General features: G+C 42.5%; 1 protein-coding gene across 5 annotated transcripts in view; it reads right to left on the reverse strand.

Annotated features, from left to right (window-relative positions):
* RGS12 (regulator of G protein signaling 12) overlaps positions 1-17138 on the reverse strand; it is an 83659-nt gene extending 66521 nt beyond the window's left edge. For 2 of the 5 annotated variants that reach the window (XM_083460686.1, XM_083460684.1), the window contains exons 1-2: positions 16947-17122; positions 11640-13569 (exon numbers count right to left, since the gene is read on the reverse strand). In XM_083460686.1, the coding sequence (XP_083316812.1) occupies positions 11640-13475 (1836 nt within the window). In that variant the 5' untranslated portion in view covers positions 13476-13569; positions 16947-17122. Of the gene's footprint in view, positions 1-11639; positions 13570-16946 lie in introns of all 5 variants that reach the window. The other 3 variants (XM_083460685.1, XM_083460687.1, XM_083460688.1) reach the window with 3 other exon arrangements.

The raw sequence follows: 17138 nt of genomic DNA on the forward strand, positions 1-17138 counted from the left end.
CTTTGCCCTCCAGGATCGCTGCAGTTTTCTGGTCTTGCATTTGCTTTAGATCCACTGTCTGGCTACTGAAGACTCTCTATACAACACCAACAGTCTTGTATCCTGCATCTTGCTCCCTTGACTTCTTTGGTTGTAGTTTTGCTGCCATTCTTCCAACACATAAGTCATGCAGCCTGTTCCTCAGTTCAGGAGCTACATCTGTTTGCTTTTGGATGAAAACTGGTGCCGGTTACTGCTAGGTAGATGTAAAGCCACTGCCTCACACTTTCTCCCGTGGCTGCCTGTAACCGTAGTTCAACTGGTGCCTTAAACTACTTAAATTTGTTACTGCAGTTAACAGGGACTACAGACTTCTTGTTTGGGCTGCTTTTGATTCAGTGAGGGAAACAGGCCTATAGGCCTAAAGAGAACCTACAAGTATGAAAACGGAAGGAGAGGAGCCGTCAGTTAGGAGTGCAGAGTTGCTGTTGGGCAAAAAAGAAGAGTGTGCATTCTATGGGATGTAGACAGAAAAGTGAGGGTGAGTTAGCAGAGAGAAGCATGAGCAAAGAGCTCTCATGGGTCAACAGGAAGAGATTTCACTGTAGTATGCAGACAGAAAAAGGGAATTAAGTCAGAATGGAATAAAAACCACACACATATATAGATATATACCGTATTTTTTGCACCATAACACTCACTTTTTTCCTCCTAAAAAGTAAGGGGAAATGTCTGTGCGTGTTATGGAGGGAATGCCTACGGGTGGCATGCCTACGGATTTTCCTCCTCTAAAAACTACGTGCGTGTTATGGTCGGGTGCGTGTTATAGAGCGAAAAATACGGTATATATTCATATACAGTATATATATATATGTGTGTGTGTGTGTGTATATATATATATATGCAGGTTTTGGTGTCTTCGGGTGTCTTCCCGTGTAAGAGTTGGGGTGTCTAGGCGACGTTTCGAGAAGATGACGAGTGAGACCTCGTCGAAACGTCGCCTAGACACCCCAACTCTTACACGGGAAGACACCCGAAGACACCAAAACCTGCATTCCTGTACCCGTGAAAATCTACGAAAGCAAATATATATATATATATACACACACACACTATATATATATATATATATATATATATATATATATATATATATGCAGGTTTTGGTGTCTTCGGGTGTCTTCCCGTGTAAGAGTTGGGGTGTCTAGGCGACGTTTCGACGAGGTCTCACTCGTCATCTTCAGGCTGGTGCTTTCGGCTTCTTGTTACTGGAACATATATATATATATATATATATATGTATGAATATGTATGAATGCGCTCCAAGCAGTGCTATAAAACTGTGGAGGTGGTTGATGCCAGCATGTCATTACCTAAGGGTAATTCCAAAGGGGTTGCTGCTTAGACTTTTGCTTCAAATGTCTGCTGTTTATTATTTAATGGATAATTCCCCCTCTTAAATATTGTACTGATTAGTGCACCATTTTTATTGTTAGAATATTTCATACAATGCTTCCTTTTTAAAAAAAAGTATTGCATTTTTTTGTTATTAAGTGCAATAGGCTTCCTGTTGAAAGGAAAAGCAAGATGCAACCATTCACTGAAATAAGTTGGCATATATGCATATAAGCTCACATGGCATATATGCATTTAAGGGTTGGGTTTTTTTAAAGAACAGCTGATGTTTGCTGAAATAAACCAAAGTCACTTGTGATGCAAGGACAATCTTAACAAATCTGCATAATACTATCAGTTTCTTCTTTTGCATAATTATAGTGTCTTCAATCTTCAAGAGCTCTGCTCACTTTGCTTTGGAGACTGTCCTTTTAGTAAAGAGAGAGAGAGAGGGAGAGAAGCTTTTTATAAAGCAAAATTAGTAGCAGCTGGAATTCTGTTTAGCGCCATGCAATTTAATGTAACCTTTTTTAATTGTAGGATTTTGTTCTATTTTTAAATAACATCTAGAAAAACTGTTCTAATATTGGGTTGCTATGCATTAATTTCTGAGGGCAGAACTACATGTTCTAAGGAACATGTGGTGACTGCTGAAAATAGCAACTTATCTTCATCCTTCCTCACTCCTTCCTAATGTCTAGCACAACTTACCCATGCCCTGACTAATTATGCTGTCCATTACCCCACCTCCACTGCGCATCACTGACTGCCCCTGACAGGGAAGAGAAATGCTTCGCATAATAATGACTTCCAGACATAGGTTATGTTGTTCTACACATTGCAGAGGCTGCTTTTTCAACAACAACGTTTCTTATATAGTAGAGCTCTACCCCAATTAGTCATATTCTTCATCCAACCTCTGCTTAAAAACCTCCAAGGAAGGAGAGTCCATCACTTTCTGAGAAAGTCGTCCATTCCATTGTAAAACAGATCTTACTGTCAGAAAGTTCTTCCTAATGTTTAGTCACAATTTCCTTCCTTGTAACAGGAAGCCCTTGGTTTGAGTCCTACCATCCAGAGCAGGAGAAAACAAGCTTGCTCCATCTTCCATGGGACAGCCCTTCAGATATTTGAAGATGGCTATCATGTATTGTCGGTAAAGTTTTGTTTCACATTCTGTTTAGGCTCAGCGGTTAACCTATACCAGCCTGACATTTGCTGTGATATCTTTAAATGAGAGGTGTCGTACATGTAAAGACTGACTTGACCTTAAATGCTCCCAGCAAATTATCAAGTTTTACGTGACTAAAGGTGGAGTTAAAAGGACGTTAAGTTCTTTTTACAGATAGGTAGCCGTGTTGGTCTGCCATAGTCAAAATAAAAAAATTCCTTCCAGTAGCACCTTAAAGACCAACTAAGTTAGTTCTTGGTATGAGCTTTCGTGTGCATGCACACTTCTTCAGATACAGATACAAAGTTAAGTTCCTTGTTAGACATACTTAAGAGATCTACTTGGGAGGATAAATCTGCTTGATCTCTCAGAGCAGAGCTGTGTTCATGGGTGGCTCAGATCCTTGCTCTGAATGGAGGTCCAAAGGTGTCTCTAGACCAGGGGTTGGCAAGGTTTACCTCGCCTGGGCCAGTTCACTCTGCGGGCCAGATGCGCAGACACGATTTCCGGCGCCACAGAAGCGAGTCCCCACTCCGCACTGCGCCGGTTTAGCGCAGCATACGGGGACTTGCCGAGCGGGCGGCTCAGTTTGGGGGCGACTGGTGGACTGTTTAAACAACCCCCGTGGGCTGCTTGTGGCCAATGGGCCGCAGGCTGCCGACCCCTGCTCTAGTCTAGACACAAGATTCAATTCCTGGAAATAAGCTAAAGAAGGAAGACAGTGAAGAGTATAGACCCTAGTCTTTTTACAGTTGTGGGAAGGAAGTTTGAAGTTGGGGGAGAGAATACACTTATATCACTTTTAATTTTGTCTCTGCTCTGATGCTAGATAAACAGAAATCTGTATCTCATTAAAACCTTTGATTTTTAATTTACGTAACTTTTTAAAGTTGCAAATTGCTTTATGTGTGGTTTCTGCTAATCTAAAATATGTCAGCTTGGGGTACATACTGGTCAAAGGGACCAAAAGGAAAGGAAAGAAGTCCATTCTTTGATGCAGCTGTTGCTAGCACAGGAAGACTCCTAGGAGATTATTCATTCCCCATGTAATACTGCAGTTAAAAATCTGGGGGGGGGGGGGAGACTAAGAGTAAAACGACAAGAGACACCATTCACACAATTAGCAATTGAGTGATTTTCAAAAAACTAAATAGCAGGCACAAGTCTAGTTCTGGGCTCTGGTGCTGTGCATGTTTTTTGTCAGGTGGGGTGAGAACTCCCATTTGCATAAAACTGGAAGCTTTCCACTGCCAACATTAGGTGTGTGGGTCCTAATATGCTACAGTGGGGTGGAGGGGAATATGTGAAATTCCCGTGCCTCACCCATCAGGGTCCCAGTTTAGATTCAGCCCCCCTGTGCCTCCTATTTACCTTTAAAAACCATTCACTCAATTGATAATTGCATGAATGGTATCTTGTTTAATTTGGCCCTGAGAAACATTGAAGACTATATGATTATAAGAGAAAGGAGAAGTAGTCTTAAGAGAAAAGGCAGTAAGAGACTTCGGGCATAAGCAGAGAGAAGAAGAAATTCTAGTTATGGTGTTATAAGAATTTAAGGTCTCAAATACAGTATATAAATTAAATGTACAAGGCAAACACGTACATAAATATATAAACCATATATCTGAAATAGTACAGGAAGACAGTCTTGAAACCATTTTGACTCTCCCAAACTGACCAAATGTTTCTCTGCAAGGGGGTAGGAAATGAAACCCCCCCCCCATTGTCTCTGTGCTCACAAATCCTGCCTTAAGGGCACATTTAAGGTGTGAATAGGGTGAGTCTGTGACCTGGCTCAGGAACTAAGTATTTATCATTACAAAAGAATGGCCAGGCTGCAGGGTGATCCAGTCAGTGACCATTAACAAGTTTTCTGCCAGACAGGAATTTGGTGGAGACCACCTCTTTCTGTGATGTATGTATGATGTATTGGGGTGATGGTCTTGAGTTTGAGGGTGGGCAATTTCAAAAGTCTACATAAGGGCTGGCACCCCCTGGTTCTGGGTCCTCCTGCATGTGGGGGGAGCACCCTGTTGCAACAGTTTTAATAAAGATCAGGCTTACTAGCTGCTTTGCTTCTCAGTATTCTCTGGTTGGCCTATGTTATTTTCTCCTACCGATAGGGAACCCACTCTAAGGACTCTTGGATATCCCATAAGGGAAAAAGGGCAGATTTTGTTTACAACAATGGATAACTAGTAAACTGAGATTTTAATATGCTTGGAATTTCCTTTAATAGGGTATGAACAGCCCAGTTTAGTACAGTATTCAACAGATAAGGTGTATAAACATTGATTTCTAAACATTTCTTAAAGAATGTTGCTCTCCAATCTCAAAAGTAGCCTGAAAAGAATATGGAAGGATAAAAGTGAAACATGGGGGGGGGGCGGTGTCAGAAAAAATGATGTTGTTAACAGGTATTGCAGAAAACAGCTGGAGCAAGCAGATCGTTTTTTAAAAGACAAGTATTTATAAAATGAACCTTTCCTCCAAAACAAACCTTCCCCCCAAAAGTATATTCAGTCTCCAAAACTCAACTATGCCTCACTTCCAAAGAAGATAAAATACCGTAGTCCTACAAGGGAGGCCCAATGAGGCACAACCATCTTGAAATAAAACATGAAAAATATTTGTAAACGAACATGCAATAGTATTATATATTGGGGCGAGGAACTGCAGGCCTGGCCCAGAGGCTAAAAGTGTCCTCCTATCTAGAACTTGCCCCGAGTGACACGTCTCAACAGTTCTGTGCTTCCTCAAGTGTTTTAACCTGGCTGGAATGTGCTTCCTGAACTGTGATAATATCTGCCCTCCCTTCCCCACAGGGGGGCGGGCCTAGGGCCAAAGGAAAAGAGGCAGACTCCTGGACTCAAGCCTCTTTTGCTGCTCTTCCTTCTGGATCGTCACAACTTTGGCGGTTTTAGGCCTTGGCAAGGTAGCCTTTAGTCTAACATCAAGTTGGGGGGGGGGGATGCATTCATGCTCCCTCCCCATGCGGCGGCGCTTGCAGGGCCCGTTAAAGGGCAAAATCCGGGAGTCCCTGGCCCTAGCATGTAGGTCAAACTCCCCGGACGAGGTCAGTGGAAGGGCATGCTGTGTAAGTTTGCGCTTTGCAGTCCCCTCTCACTGGGCCTCAACTGCCTGCATATCCTCAGCCAGGTGGGCTGAGAGGGTTACCTGCCAAGGCCTGTGCCAAGTTTCCCACTTCTAAAATTCAATAAGGTTGTGGCCAATTTGAACCCATACTCTCTTGTGTTATCATTTGGGGAAAGGGGTAGGCACCACAGACAGGGTTTAGCGCGTGTGCCCGCAATGCCTCTTGTTTGCAGAATAAAGAGGTGTGTGTGTGTGTGTGTGTGCGCGCGCACGCGCATGGACAAGCATGTAGAAACTGCTGACTTTTGCATGACTGGTTTGTAGTCTACTGTACAACGATAAGAGTCATATCTGCTGCCCTGCCCACTTTCGGCTCTGGCTTTAGGCCTATCCATGTTTGTCTCTGAACCTACACATCACTAACATGCAGCCCAAAGAAGACAACCTGCAAGTTCTGGCTGCAAAAGCTTCCCCACTCTGCTTTCTATGAATATACAGTGGTACCTCAGGTTAAGTACTTAATTCGTTCTGGAGGTCCATACCTAACCCGAAACTGTTCTTAACCTGAAGCACCACTTTAGCTAATGGGGCCTCCTGCTGCTGCTGCGCCACTGGAGCACGATTTCTGTTCTCATCCTGAAGCAAAGTTCTTAACCCGAGGTAATATTTCTGGGTTAGCGGAGTCTGTAACCTGAAGTGTATGTAACCTGAAGCGTATGTAACCCGAGGTACCACTGTATATAAATACACCCTCTCCTTGGGAATTCTGTATCAATGAAAATAATATACTAAATAATCTGCTAAATATTACTTCCTCCTCTGCTTTTCAAACGATTGCACTACAGGTGTCTCCCCACTCACATGTGATCAGCATGTGTGCTCCTGCTGACACATGTGTTTTCAGTGCTGAAAGGGGGAGGGGCGGAATGGGGAATTCACACTTGTGCGCATCCCAGCGACACATGCAGTGTGCAGGAACAGAATCCCTGTGTAAGTGGGGATTCACCTGTACTTCATATGCTCTGGGTGAGTGTTCCGCAAGACATTATTCTCTCCCTATTTAGTATCTATTCTCTCCCTATTTAGTATCTATATGAAGCCATTGGGAATGATCATTTGGAGTTTTGGAGGAAGATGTCACCAAGACACTGATGATACACAGCTTTACTTCTCCACAACATCTGAATCAGGAGAGGCTGTGAAAGCTTTGGATAAGTGTCTGAATGCAGTGATGGAAATAAAATCTTTCACCTGGAAGCAGTGAGAGACTAAGGGTGGATGAACAGTAAGGAGATACATTGTTTTAGCTGAATCATCCTTTCCTTCATAGTCTAGGACCCAGGGAAGCTGGGGTGCATGTACCATAAGACAGCTAGCCAGGTACATCTATTGAGGGACATATGCAGGGCATACTCCCAACATATGTGTAATAAGGTGAATGATTTTCATGCAGTGTGCAGGTGTACATAGTCCCTAACAGCCAGTGTCAAGTTGTCTATATAGGTAAGACATAACAATAATCTGTCCTAATTCATAGGACTGGTCCCTCCACTCCTACTAATTCATGAGGCAGAAGGAAGCTCCTGCCCGATGGTGTACACACTCAGACAGTCAACAGGATGCAAGCTGTGTTAAATCAAGAGAACAGGGATGCATTCCTCAGTACGTATGTTTATGGAGACAGACACTGACAAAGTTAGATGACTAGGTACAAAGATTGTGTAAAAGTTCACTCATGGAGTTCACTTGAAGGTGAGCTAAATAAGGGAGATGCTCTAGAGAGGAAGGAGGGTGCAACCAACTGTTCTGTAGTGGCATGAATATTGCTTCACCATGGGATGTAGAGGCAATACAATGTGAGGGACACCTCTGGAACCGGTAGTAACCTTAGTGAGCAAAGAACCCTTAGAGTTCTCTGTGCTCAAAAAAGGTGGTCAGCAACTGAAAGCTGGTATATACTCCCTGTTGGGTAATGTACAGAGTGCCTCCAGTTGGTGGCAAGCAGCAGTAGTGCCAACAAAAGAGATAAAGTCCCCACATTGTGTGCCTTGTGCACAGATTCCTCAATCTTCTGTAGATTCAAAGGGGTGGTAAAGGGTGGTATACAAATTTAATAAAACAATAATTCTTCATGTGTCTCCTCCATGAGAGGTCCAGAGGGTGGCAACACAAGAACAGGTCTTTACTGCAGTGGCTCTCCATTTGCGGAACGCTCTCCCCAGGGAGGCTTGCCTGGTGCTTTCATTACATGTCTTTAGGTACCTGGCAAAAATGTTTCTTGATTACCAGGCTTTGGCTGATTAACATTCTATGGCCTTTTAAATATGTTTGTGGGAGGGATGTTATTGGTATGTCTTAAGGCAGCCCTGTTCAGGGAAGTTTTTAACGTGTGATATTTTATTGTATTTTTGGTTTTTATGGAAGCCGCCCAGAGTGGCTGGGGAGGCCCAGCCAGATGGGCGGGGTATAAATAATAAATTATTATTATTAAATTATTATTTCTTTTATTATGTATTTCATATTCTCATTTTGTATTTTTTTTTTCTGTGCCGTTCCACTTTTATTTTACACCATGAAGGAAGGACTATCAAAGGGGGAAGGAAGGAAGGAAGGAAGGAAGGAAGGAAGGAAGGAAGGAAGGATGGATCCTGGAAGGAAGAACAGCAAAAGAGCCTCATTTTGTATTTTTATGCTTCGAACTGCCCTGTGATCTTTGGATGAAATATAATAAGTAATAAAATAACAGTGCCAATAATAATAAGAATGTGATCCTCGGATGAAGGGCAGTATAGAAACAACAACAACAACAACAAAATATAATATAATATACCCAAATTGTCTTTGTGAAGGTACTCTAGCCCAGAATTGGAGCTGCCTAGTAAGGACATCTGGAGCAGTAACAAATCTATACAGCATGTGCTTGGTGCTAGGACTCGAGTTAGGAACTGAGATTATTGGCACAGAGAAACAATATGTACCCAGACAATATGCTGTGTGAACTGTAAGTTCATCTGAGACATATGTCGTATGCAACACAGGGTGCCAAAGTTGCCGGTGCAGAGAGCGCAGAATATGGGACACTGGAGTTTTGGTGGAACTGCCTGTGCAATGAGAGCCAGGCATTCCATATTTGGCTCCTCTTACTAGGGCAGTTTATGCTAGGGCATTTTGCTAATTCCTTAAGTTTTCTAATACTTGTAAGGCACTTAATGCAACCATACCTAGGACTGTTCCTATAAGTATTGGCCTTTAGAGCTTTAATAGTGGGAGTCCTGTTTCTCTGGACCTGTTCTTGGCAACACTTGCCTTTTAAATATTTGTTCTTTATCTTTTTCAGGCAGCTGCAGTTAGAACATACTGGATCCTTCTGTATTAGAAAGCTTCTGGTTCATTCTGGATTCAACAGTTTTGGCAGATGACATGATTTTTGGGATCTGGCTGTTCATGAGAAGGCTGTCTCTATGAAACTACAGTTCTCTAAGATGGAACAGGAGAGCGGAACATCTATTTTTTCTGGCCTTAACTGCTGTCCACGGCTTCTGTGCAATTGCAGCAAGATATAGGCATGAAGACCTGAGGGCAATATTCCAGCACCTCTTTTCAGGAATGCTGGTGCAGTGCCTTTGATGTGAAACCAGTTCTGAATTATAATTGTTTTTAGCAATATTGACCTCCCTGTAGGCTTATGATTGGAGCAAAATACATGCCTACATTCTTGGACACTTATTACCATATCATTCAAATTTTTGCTGTACTGAAGCTAAATTTTCATAGAATCATCGGCTTGGAAGGGACCACAAGGGTCATCAACTCCCTGCAATGCAGGAATCTTTCACCCAACATGGGGCTTGAACCCACATCCCTGGGATTAAGAATCTCATGCTCTACCAACTGGCCCTTTCCAATTTTGAATGTTATTTGGGGTGGGGGTTGGGGAGGACAAATACCACCAAAGATCGCAGGCAATTTTAAAGAATGGGGTGTGTTTTAGCTTTAAGTAAGAAGCAAGGACTTTAAAAAAAAGAAAAAGATTTCCTGCTGCTTCATTCAGTTGGCAGTTTCTGGCAGCCAGCTTTGATCCCCTTCCAAGATGTCCTTGGGAAGGGCATTATATCATAATGTAGTATCCTTTCCAGGGCATTCTGTCCAAGATTTTTTAAAATGCAAGAAAAACTATGAGCCACCTCATATTTAAAGGCAAGACTCCTCCCCGCAAAATCTTAAAATTTGCCTGCTGCCATGAAAGTTGCTGAATATCCTGCCCCTAATTTTGAAGGAGACGAATAGTCCCATGAAAGGGGGATATCTGGCACTCCTTTAATTCAAATGGTTAGCAGGTGGCAATTTCAGGCATCTAGGAATGTTAACACTGCTAGACGCTTTATTTTAGTGGGTAATAGGCCAGCAGTAAATCTTGCTGACACAATGGGTTCAAGGCCAGGTGTTCTTTTGTTTTGTTTTTCATTTGTGTTAGTTGGCAGTACAGATCCCTTCCCTGTCCATATGTCAAATTTGACTGTTCATTTTTCTAATTGTGGGCTGGTCTGACTCTCTTTACGATGCACCTCAGTACTTAATATTTTATTAGAGGTTTAAGCATATGAGCCTAATGCCCCCAATGAAATTATTTTGTGGGGCTACAGGAACTTTGTGGGACAAGTCATTCTGGGAGCTCTTCCTGGATCACAGTATGGCATATGCTCAATTAACAAGACAGACGGGCACAAAGTAAGAAGCATGTTGTGGGACTGCCTGCTTCCTGTCCTCTTTCATTACTTGAAGGCCTTCCCACTTTCTCAAAATCTTTTGGCTCGCTCAGGTGCAAATGACTTGGGGATGAGAACTGGCAAATCCCATTGCCAACAGATTAAAGCATATCTAGACTGAGATGGCTGGTTGACTGCTATGTTGAAAAGGATGGTTCTGAGATGTGCCAAGGACCCAAAGTGCATTGCCAGAGCCAGGGAAAAGGTTAATAGGACTTGAGGTGGAACCTGGTAGTAGTGGATGCTACATATTCCCCACCACAGCAGCATTCCTGGAATGATTGTGAATATCTTTCAGGTGACAGTTATGGCACAGGATTAGAGAGGGGAACACTGCAGGGCATCCTTTCCTCAGACCCGTCTCTTGGTGCTACTCCGCTTGGAAGAACAGGGACAGAAACTCTCTTGTGGAATGGCCACATCACCTACCCAAAGCTTAGAAGGCGGAAAAACGAGGCCTTTAGAAAGCCTCCCAGATCACACTTTGAACAGGTTAGCTGCAATGACTGAAAGCCATATGGCCTCATAGGCCCTGAGCTGGGGTGGCGTATGCATACTTCTAACCCTGCCCCAATCACTCAATAGCCTTTACAATGCCATTTTTCGGTCTGTACTGAAAACTTCCAAGTTTACCCTCCTGCACATTCTTTAATGGTTTAATAAAGTTGCTGCCCATACATTTTTTCAATGTATTTTGTGCAGTCTTATAATTCTGCATCTGTGTGCAACACCTGGAGTTGATTTAATTGTTATGAAAAGATCAGCTCCATTGTGGCTGTACCAGCCCAAGTTCTTTTGCAAGCATATTTTACAGAGGTTTTCTAGTTTCATCTCATAAGAGGTTTGCACGTTACATGGTTTAATTATACATATAAACCCCAAAACTTTGACCATTTGATATAGTGTACTACAAAGAAATTAAAGAACAGACTTATTATGTCTAATTTTCCATGGGTGACACTAAAAATTCTTTGCTGCTCATAAATCACATTCCAATCCTCCACCCTACAGATGCAGTGCAATATTATTATTCAACATTCCTATTATCTGTAAGTACAATGTCTTTTGCATGGTACTGATAATAATTACAGACAAGGGGGAAAGAACAGAAGACAGCAGCTCCTTTATTATATTCCCCCCATTCTCTAACAGCACTGCTTTCCAATTAATGGGCAAAATGACTGCAATTTCAAAGCATTTTCTAACAAGTGTTACATGAACATTCTTACCTTTTTATCTTCTTTGGCCTTTCTGACATTGTGTTGAGAGTCAAATGTGTTTTGTATATGAAACCCTTTTTTAGTCAATTCATTATTCTGAGACATTAGATGAGGCTGCCCAAAGCTGCCATTAACTCTGTATCTGTCAGCAGGAATCTTACTCATGGGAGGAGGAAGAGTACCACAGTTGACACTTGACCAACCGTCTGTAGAATCTGTGTATGACTCTTGGTCACTTACACATCCATGTTGCCAATCTTTTAATACATGAACCGGCAACCATCTTTGATTGGAAATGTTCACAGAATTTTTCTTGCATGATGTAACTGAGCTTTGGGGAGGAACCTCAGTGCGAGCTGAAGGGGCTAAGAATTTACTTACATTTTGAGATTTATCATTCTGAAACATTGCTTCTAATGCAGAGTTTCCTTCTTGTTCATGACCAAATGCCCAGTGGGAAATAGCCTGACTTCTACCTACTGCACTGTCTTGTGCACTATTAAGAACATGTTTACTTGAGTTAGCTCCTAGTTCAACTACCAAAACTCTATTACTTTTCTCTTCTTGGTTAAAATTTCCAATACCACTATCACTATTACTGCTCATACTGTTATTCTGTTGACCATCTGCATCTCCATCAAGAAAGGCCCTTGCCCGAACTCCCTCAATCAATTCTCCCATATCCCTGTACAAAACGGAGACAAACTGAAGAACAGGGAGAGATGACACTGGAAATTCTAGGCAGCCATTAGTGTCTGGATCTGCTGTGCATTCCAATCCAAAACGTCGTGCAATGCCCTGGTGAATTTTATGGTGAAAAAGCTCTGGATCCACCATAAACACATGGCATGAGGTCCTCAAAACTGCTTCATCTTCCTGAGCCAAACTTCCATCATCAATGGTTTGCATGGTAACTAACCCAAAGAATCTTCTGTCATCAGGGCATACAGCACTAAATGCCAGCTTCTCTGCAGGATATTCTGCAATCACACCAGATTTATTACTGCAGAGTTGAATAGAGTCATGCATAATCTTCATTATAACCAATGAATGGATTTTTTGTTCTGCTCGAAGACGTCGCATACATCCACGAATAGCCTGCAAACTATCATATTCCAGATTTGAACTTGAAGACGGAAGTTCAATTGATCCTAGGTAGCCTACAACCATTGCCACATTTAAAATACTTGCATCCAATCCAAAATATTCCTGGTTTTCCACTCCAATTCTAAAAACGGAATCATCCTTCAAGGCTTTGGGCAGTTCCTCATTACAGGGAATATCTGGGTTGTTATTTTCAGGTCCTACTTCTAATTTAACAGGAGCAGTTTCATGGACCAGCATTTGCTTTCTGGTCGTCGTCTGCAGATTACCAGCAGAAATGTTAGGATTTTCAAAGATCATGTTGAAAATTCCACCAGATTGCATTTCTTCTACAACCTTCTCTGCTCTGTTTATACCCAGTCCTTTGGAATCGGGCTTTGGCTTCAGCCACCCCTTCCCATCACAAAACCCAACTTCTTCATCGCTTGAGCCAGAGTCTGCGCGGCCAACCCCTTCAGCAATGACCATGTGTAAAACCCCAGAGCATTTGCCTATTAGCTTCACCACATCTTCATGGGATGCCTTTTTCACATTGATTTCATTTATAGCAAATATTTTGTCTCCTGCTTTAAGTCCCACATAATCAGCAGGACTACCTTTTAAAACGCAACTAAGAACACAGGGAGCCTGGCCAGAAAGGGTAAATCCATATCCAGCTCTTCCTCTAGCAACTTCAACACTTCTTATGCTGGGACCATGCATACGCATCCGGCGTTTCACTTTCTCTCCTGGTCTGTACATGCTGGTATTTCTTGGAAAAGAAGGTCTGTGCAATGCAGTGTTAATGTTTCCTGGGATGCAGGCATGGAATTTTCATGTCTTTATCCAGTGAAGCCTATAGAGGGGAAAAATACTGTTTAAATATATCTGCTATTCCCACTTTTGTTGTTGTTGTTCAGATACGTGGTAGTAATATAAGGAGGCTGACCCAGGTACAAACTTTCCTAAGCAAAAGAAGCAGCCAGCACAACCTCTACTATTTATTAGTGGCACATCTACTACTTCCCCAAGTACCTAATATCTGCCAAGTTCACTCTCAGCAAGAAGCCCATGAGACTGCTGGCTTTCTTCTGTTCATTTTGCTCCATATCTAGTCCCACAGTGTTAATTGTGACAGTTCCTAAAAGACCAGATCCTTCTATTCTGATATTCACTTTTGTAAAGGCAGATACAAAGAGCTTAAAGCATGAAATAAAAAACAATCCTTCCAAGAAATTGCATTGAGCCTCACTACTGAAAGCCTTAACTTTAAAAGTCACATTTTTCTAGTATTGTACAGTGCTGGCTTGTTAGCGCACAGTAGAGCTCACAGGACCAGAAATACTGTACAGTGGTGCCCCGCAAGACGAATGCCTCGCAAGACGGAAAACTCGCTAGACGAAAGAGTTTTCCGTTTTGGAGGTGCTTCGCAAAACGAATTTCCTATGGGCTTGCTTCGCAAGACGAAAATGTCTTGCGAGTTCCTGCGGGTTTTTTTCCCTCCCCCCCTTTTTCTAAGCCGCTAAGCTGCTTATCAGCTGATCCGATAAGCCAATAAGCCGCTAAAAGCCGCTAATAGCGCTAATCCGCTAATCCATCAATGGGCTTGCTTCGCAAGACGAAAAAACCGCTAGATGAAGAGAATCACAGAACGGATTCTTTTCGTCTTGCGAGGCACCACTGTACTGCAGACTCAGAATTCGCACCTTTTCACACTGCCTAATTCATCCATTTGCTGACATTTTTATTGTGATCATGGATCCGTTGTTCAAAGCCTCAAAATTCTAATCATTTTGTCCCCCATTTTATTCTATAACAGTGGCTGCAATCTTTCATTCTTGGAAAGAAGTTCTATTAGGCTCAATGGAACTTAATGTCAAGCAAGCATGGAGCAATTTAGTTACATTCAAACTAACATTATGGAGGACACTTCTACTCTTTCCATGTGTACTACTTGGTTAAAGAGATGTTGGTGAAACCATGCTTGGGATGAGACAGGAGTCCCTCCCCTTTCTTTTCTCTGTCTCAGACTAAATCCAGAGCCGGAAAGCAATACCTGAAGTCTCCTGGGTTCAGTGTGGGTTCCTTGCAGCTCACACAGAGCTCTGTCCTCCAACTGAAGGTTATAGCCAGGGACTTAGGGGAATTAGCCAGGAGTCTGCTGCCTACAACAGCTGCCTTACACCACCTAAAGGTAGGACCAGCTTTGACAGCTTGGTTCCTGCCTGGGTGAACTAACCCTTCTGGCACACCTCTTCCCCCTAGCAACTTACATGACCAATCCCTCTGCTTCTCCACAGCCTGGGACCTCAGTATCTAATGGCTCACCCCTTCCCATGGGTACCTCTCTGGGCCTGTTATCATCAGCAGAGGGCTTCTCTGCATACTCCCTCAAACTGAGGTAAGGCAGTTAAAAGAGAGAGGGCCTTCTCAGCACTGGTTCCTTGCTTGTAGAATGCTCTCCCCAGAAAAGCTCACCTACATCCTATTTTAATAATATTTTGGTGCCAGGCAAGGTCATTTCTATTATCACAAGCCTTCTAATCTGACCCTTTTAACTCCTCTAGAAGAAGAAGAAGAAGAAGAAGAAGAGGAGGAGGAGGAGTTTGGATTTGATATCCCGCCTTTCACTCCCCTTCAGGAGTCTCAAAGCGGCTAACATTCTCCTTTCCCTTCCTCCCCCACAACAAACACTCTGTGAGGTGAGGGGGGCTGAGAGACTTCACAGAAGTGTGACTGGCCCAAGGTCACCCAGCAGCTGCATGTGGAGGAGCGGAGACACGAACCCGGTTTCCCAGATTACGTGACTACCGCTCTTAACCACTACACCACACTGGCCTCTAATATCCAATAGTAATTTTATGCAATGTTTGTTTGCTGCTGGATTCTCTGTTGTTGTTGTTTTATTCGGATGGTTTTAACGGAGTTGTTTAGAAATGTATTTTGAAATTTATGGTTTGTTTGTTTTGTACTATGCTGTATGTCACTCAGAAATGAAATGAAAAAATGGAACATGTTGGCTTGACTGTAATATGCTGCCCACGGTGACTTCTTCACATTGCTCAATGGTGGAAGTTGCTCCATATCTACAACACCCTTTTTCAAAATGTGGCCAGAGAACTGCACACCATATTCTAAACATGGGTACACCAAAGATTGATACAGTGACATTGTGGTACTTCATCCCTTTCCTAACACCAACTTTTATTTTATTAATGGAGCTGTGTTAGGGGGGAAAGACCTCCCAATGTGGCTAATATGAAAACGTAAATACTTAACATCAAATAAAGTGCCACAATTTAAAATAGAAGTTAGAAAAATCTAAGTCCAATCAAGCAATCCCTAAAAACAATTAAATTATTTAAAACACAATTAAAAACCCAAGTTATAATCCAACATCAGATCCCGTAATTAACTAAAAATAATGAGATACTATTTCATGGTATCACAAAATTGTAGAGTTGGAGGGGACCCTGAGGATAATCTAATCCAACCCTTTACAATACAGGAATTTGCAGCTGTCCCATACAGGGATCAAACCTGTAACACTGGCATTATCAGCACCATGCTCCAACAGAAATATCAGGTTTTTTTAAGTGTTTGCACTTATGTAGCCAAAACATTACCGCAATAGTATCAACAAGCTAGAGTTAGTCCTCAGGTCTGCAACAGACTGGAAAAGGGAGCATGGAGGAAGAGACATATACTGTAAAATGTAAAGAAAACTATCTGGTTCACGCTAAGAATATATTCTTAATGCCCCCAGGACAGAAGTGAGGTATCAGAAATGCTAATTTAGCTGTGATGGGGGACATTGTGAAGGGCCTGCCAGCGTGTCTATTTAACAGATCTTACAGGTATATCAATGAGAAGGGTTGCAAATACCGATCTCAAGGCCCAAGCAGGTTCATGTGGGTGCAGCTGGTCCTTGAAATCACTTTACTTCAAACCATTCACTGTACAACTTTAGAAGTTAGCAGCAGCACCCAGAAGCATACAGGCAACCAACTGGTGTACCATGTTCTGACCACCTGACAAGTCTCTAGATAGTTGCATCCTGTGTTAGCTGAAATTTCAAAACTGCCTACAAAGGCAGACCCATATGCAGTGCATTTTGAGTCCTCCAACTTCATTACAGGAGACATATGACTGGTATCCTTCATCGCATGCATGTCTTGCCATTTGAAAATGTACCTCCTATCATTAGCCAATATTCCCTTTCCATTTTCACACCCTTTAGGTGAAGCGAACTTTGTTATCCCAGCAAGCTCTCCTTGGCACAGGATCCGCACCTGTCCATTCCACCCAGTTCAGAGTGGGATCCTTTCAAAGCTCTTCGAACTCTTCTTGGGATTTCATTGTGCTCTGGATAATCTGCCACCACCTGCAAACTCATTACTGGTAGGTAACTTGTGAGCTGCTGCT

The sequence above is a fragment of the Podarcis liolepis genome (assembly GCF_965112155.1).
Source record: "Podarcis liolepis genome assembly, chromosome: 9".
Lineage (NCBI taxonomy): Eukaryota > Metazoa > Chordata > Lepidosauria > Squamata > Lacertidae > Podarcis > Podarcis liolepis.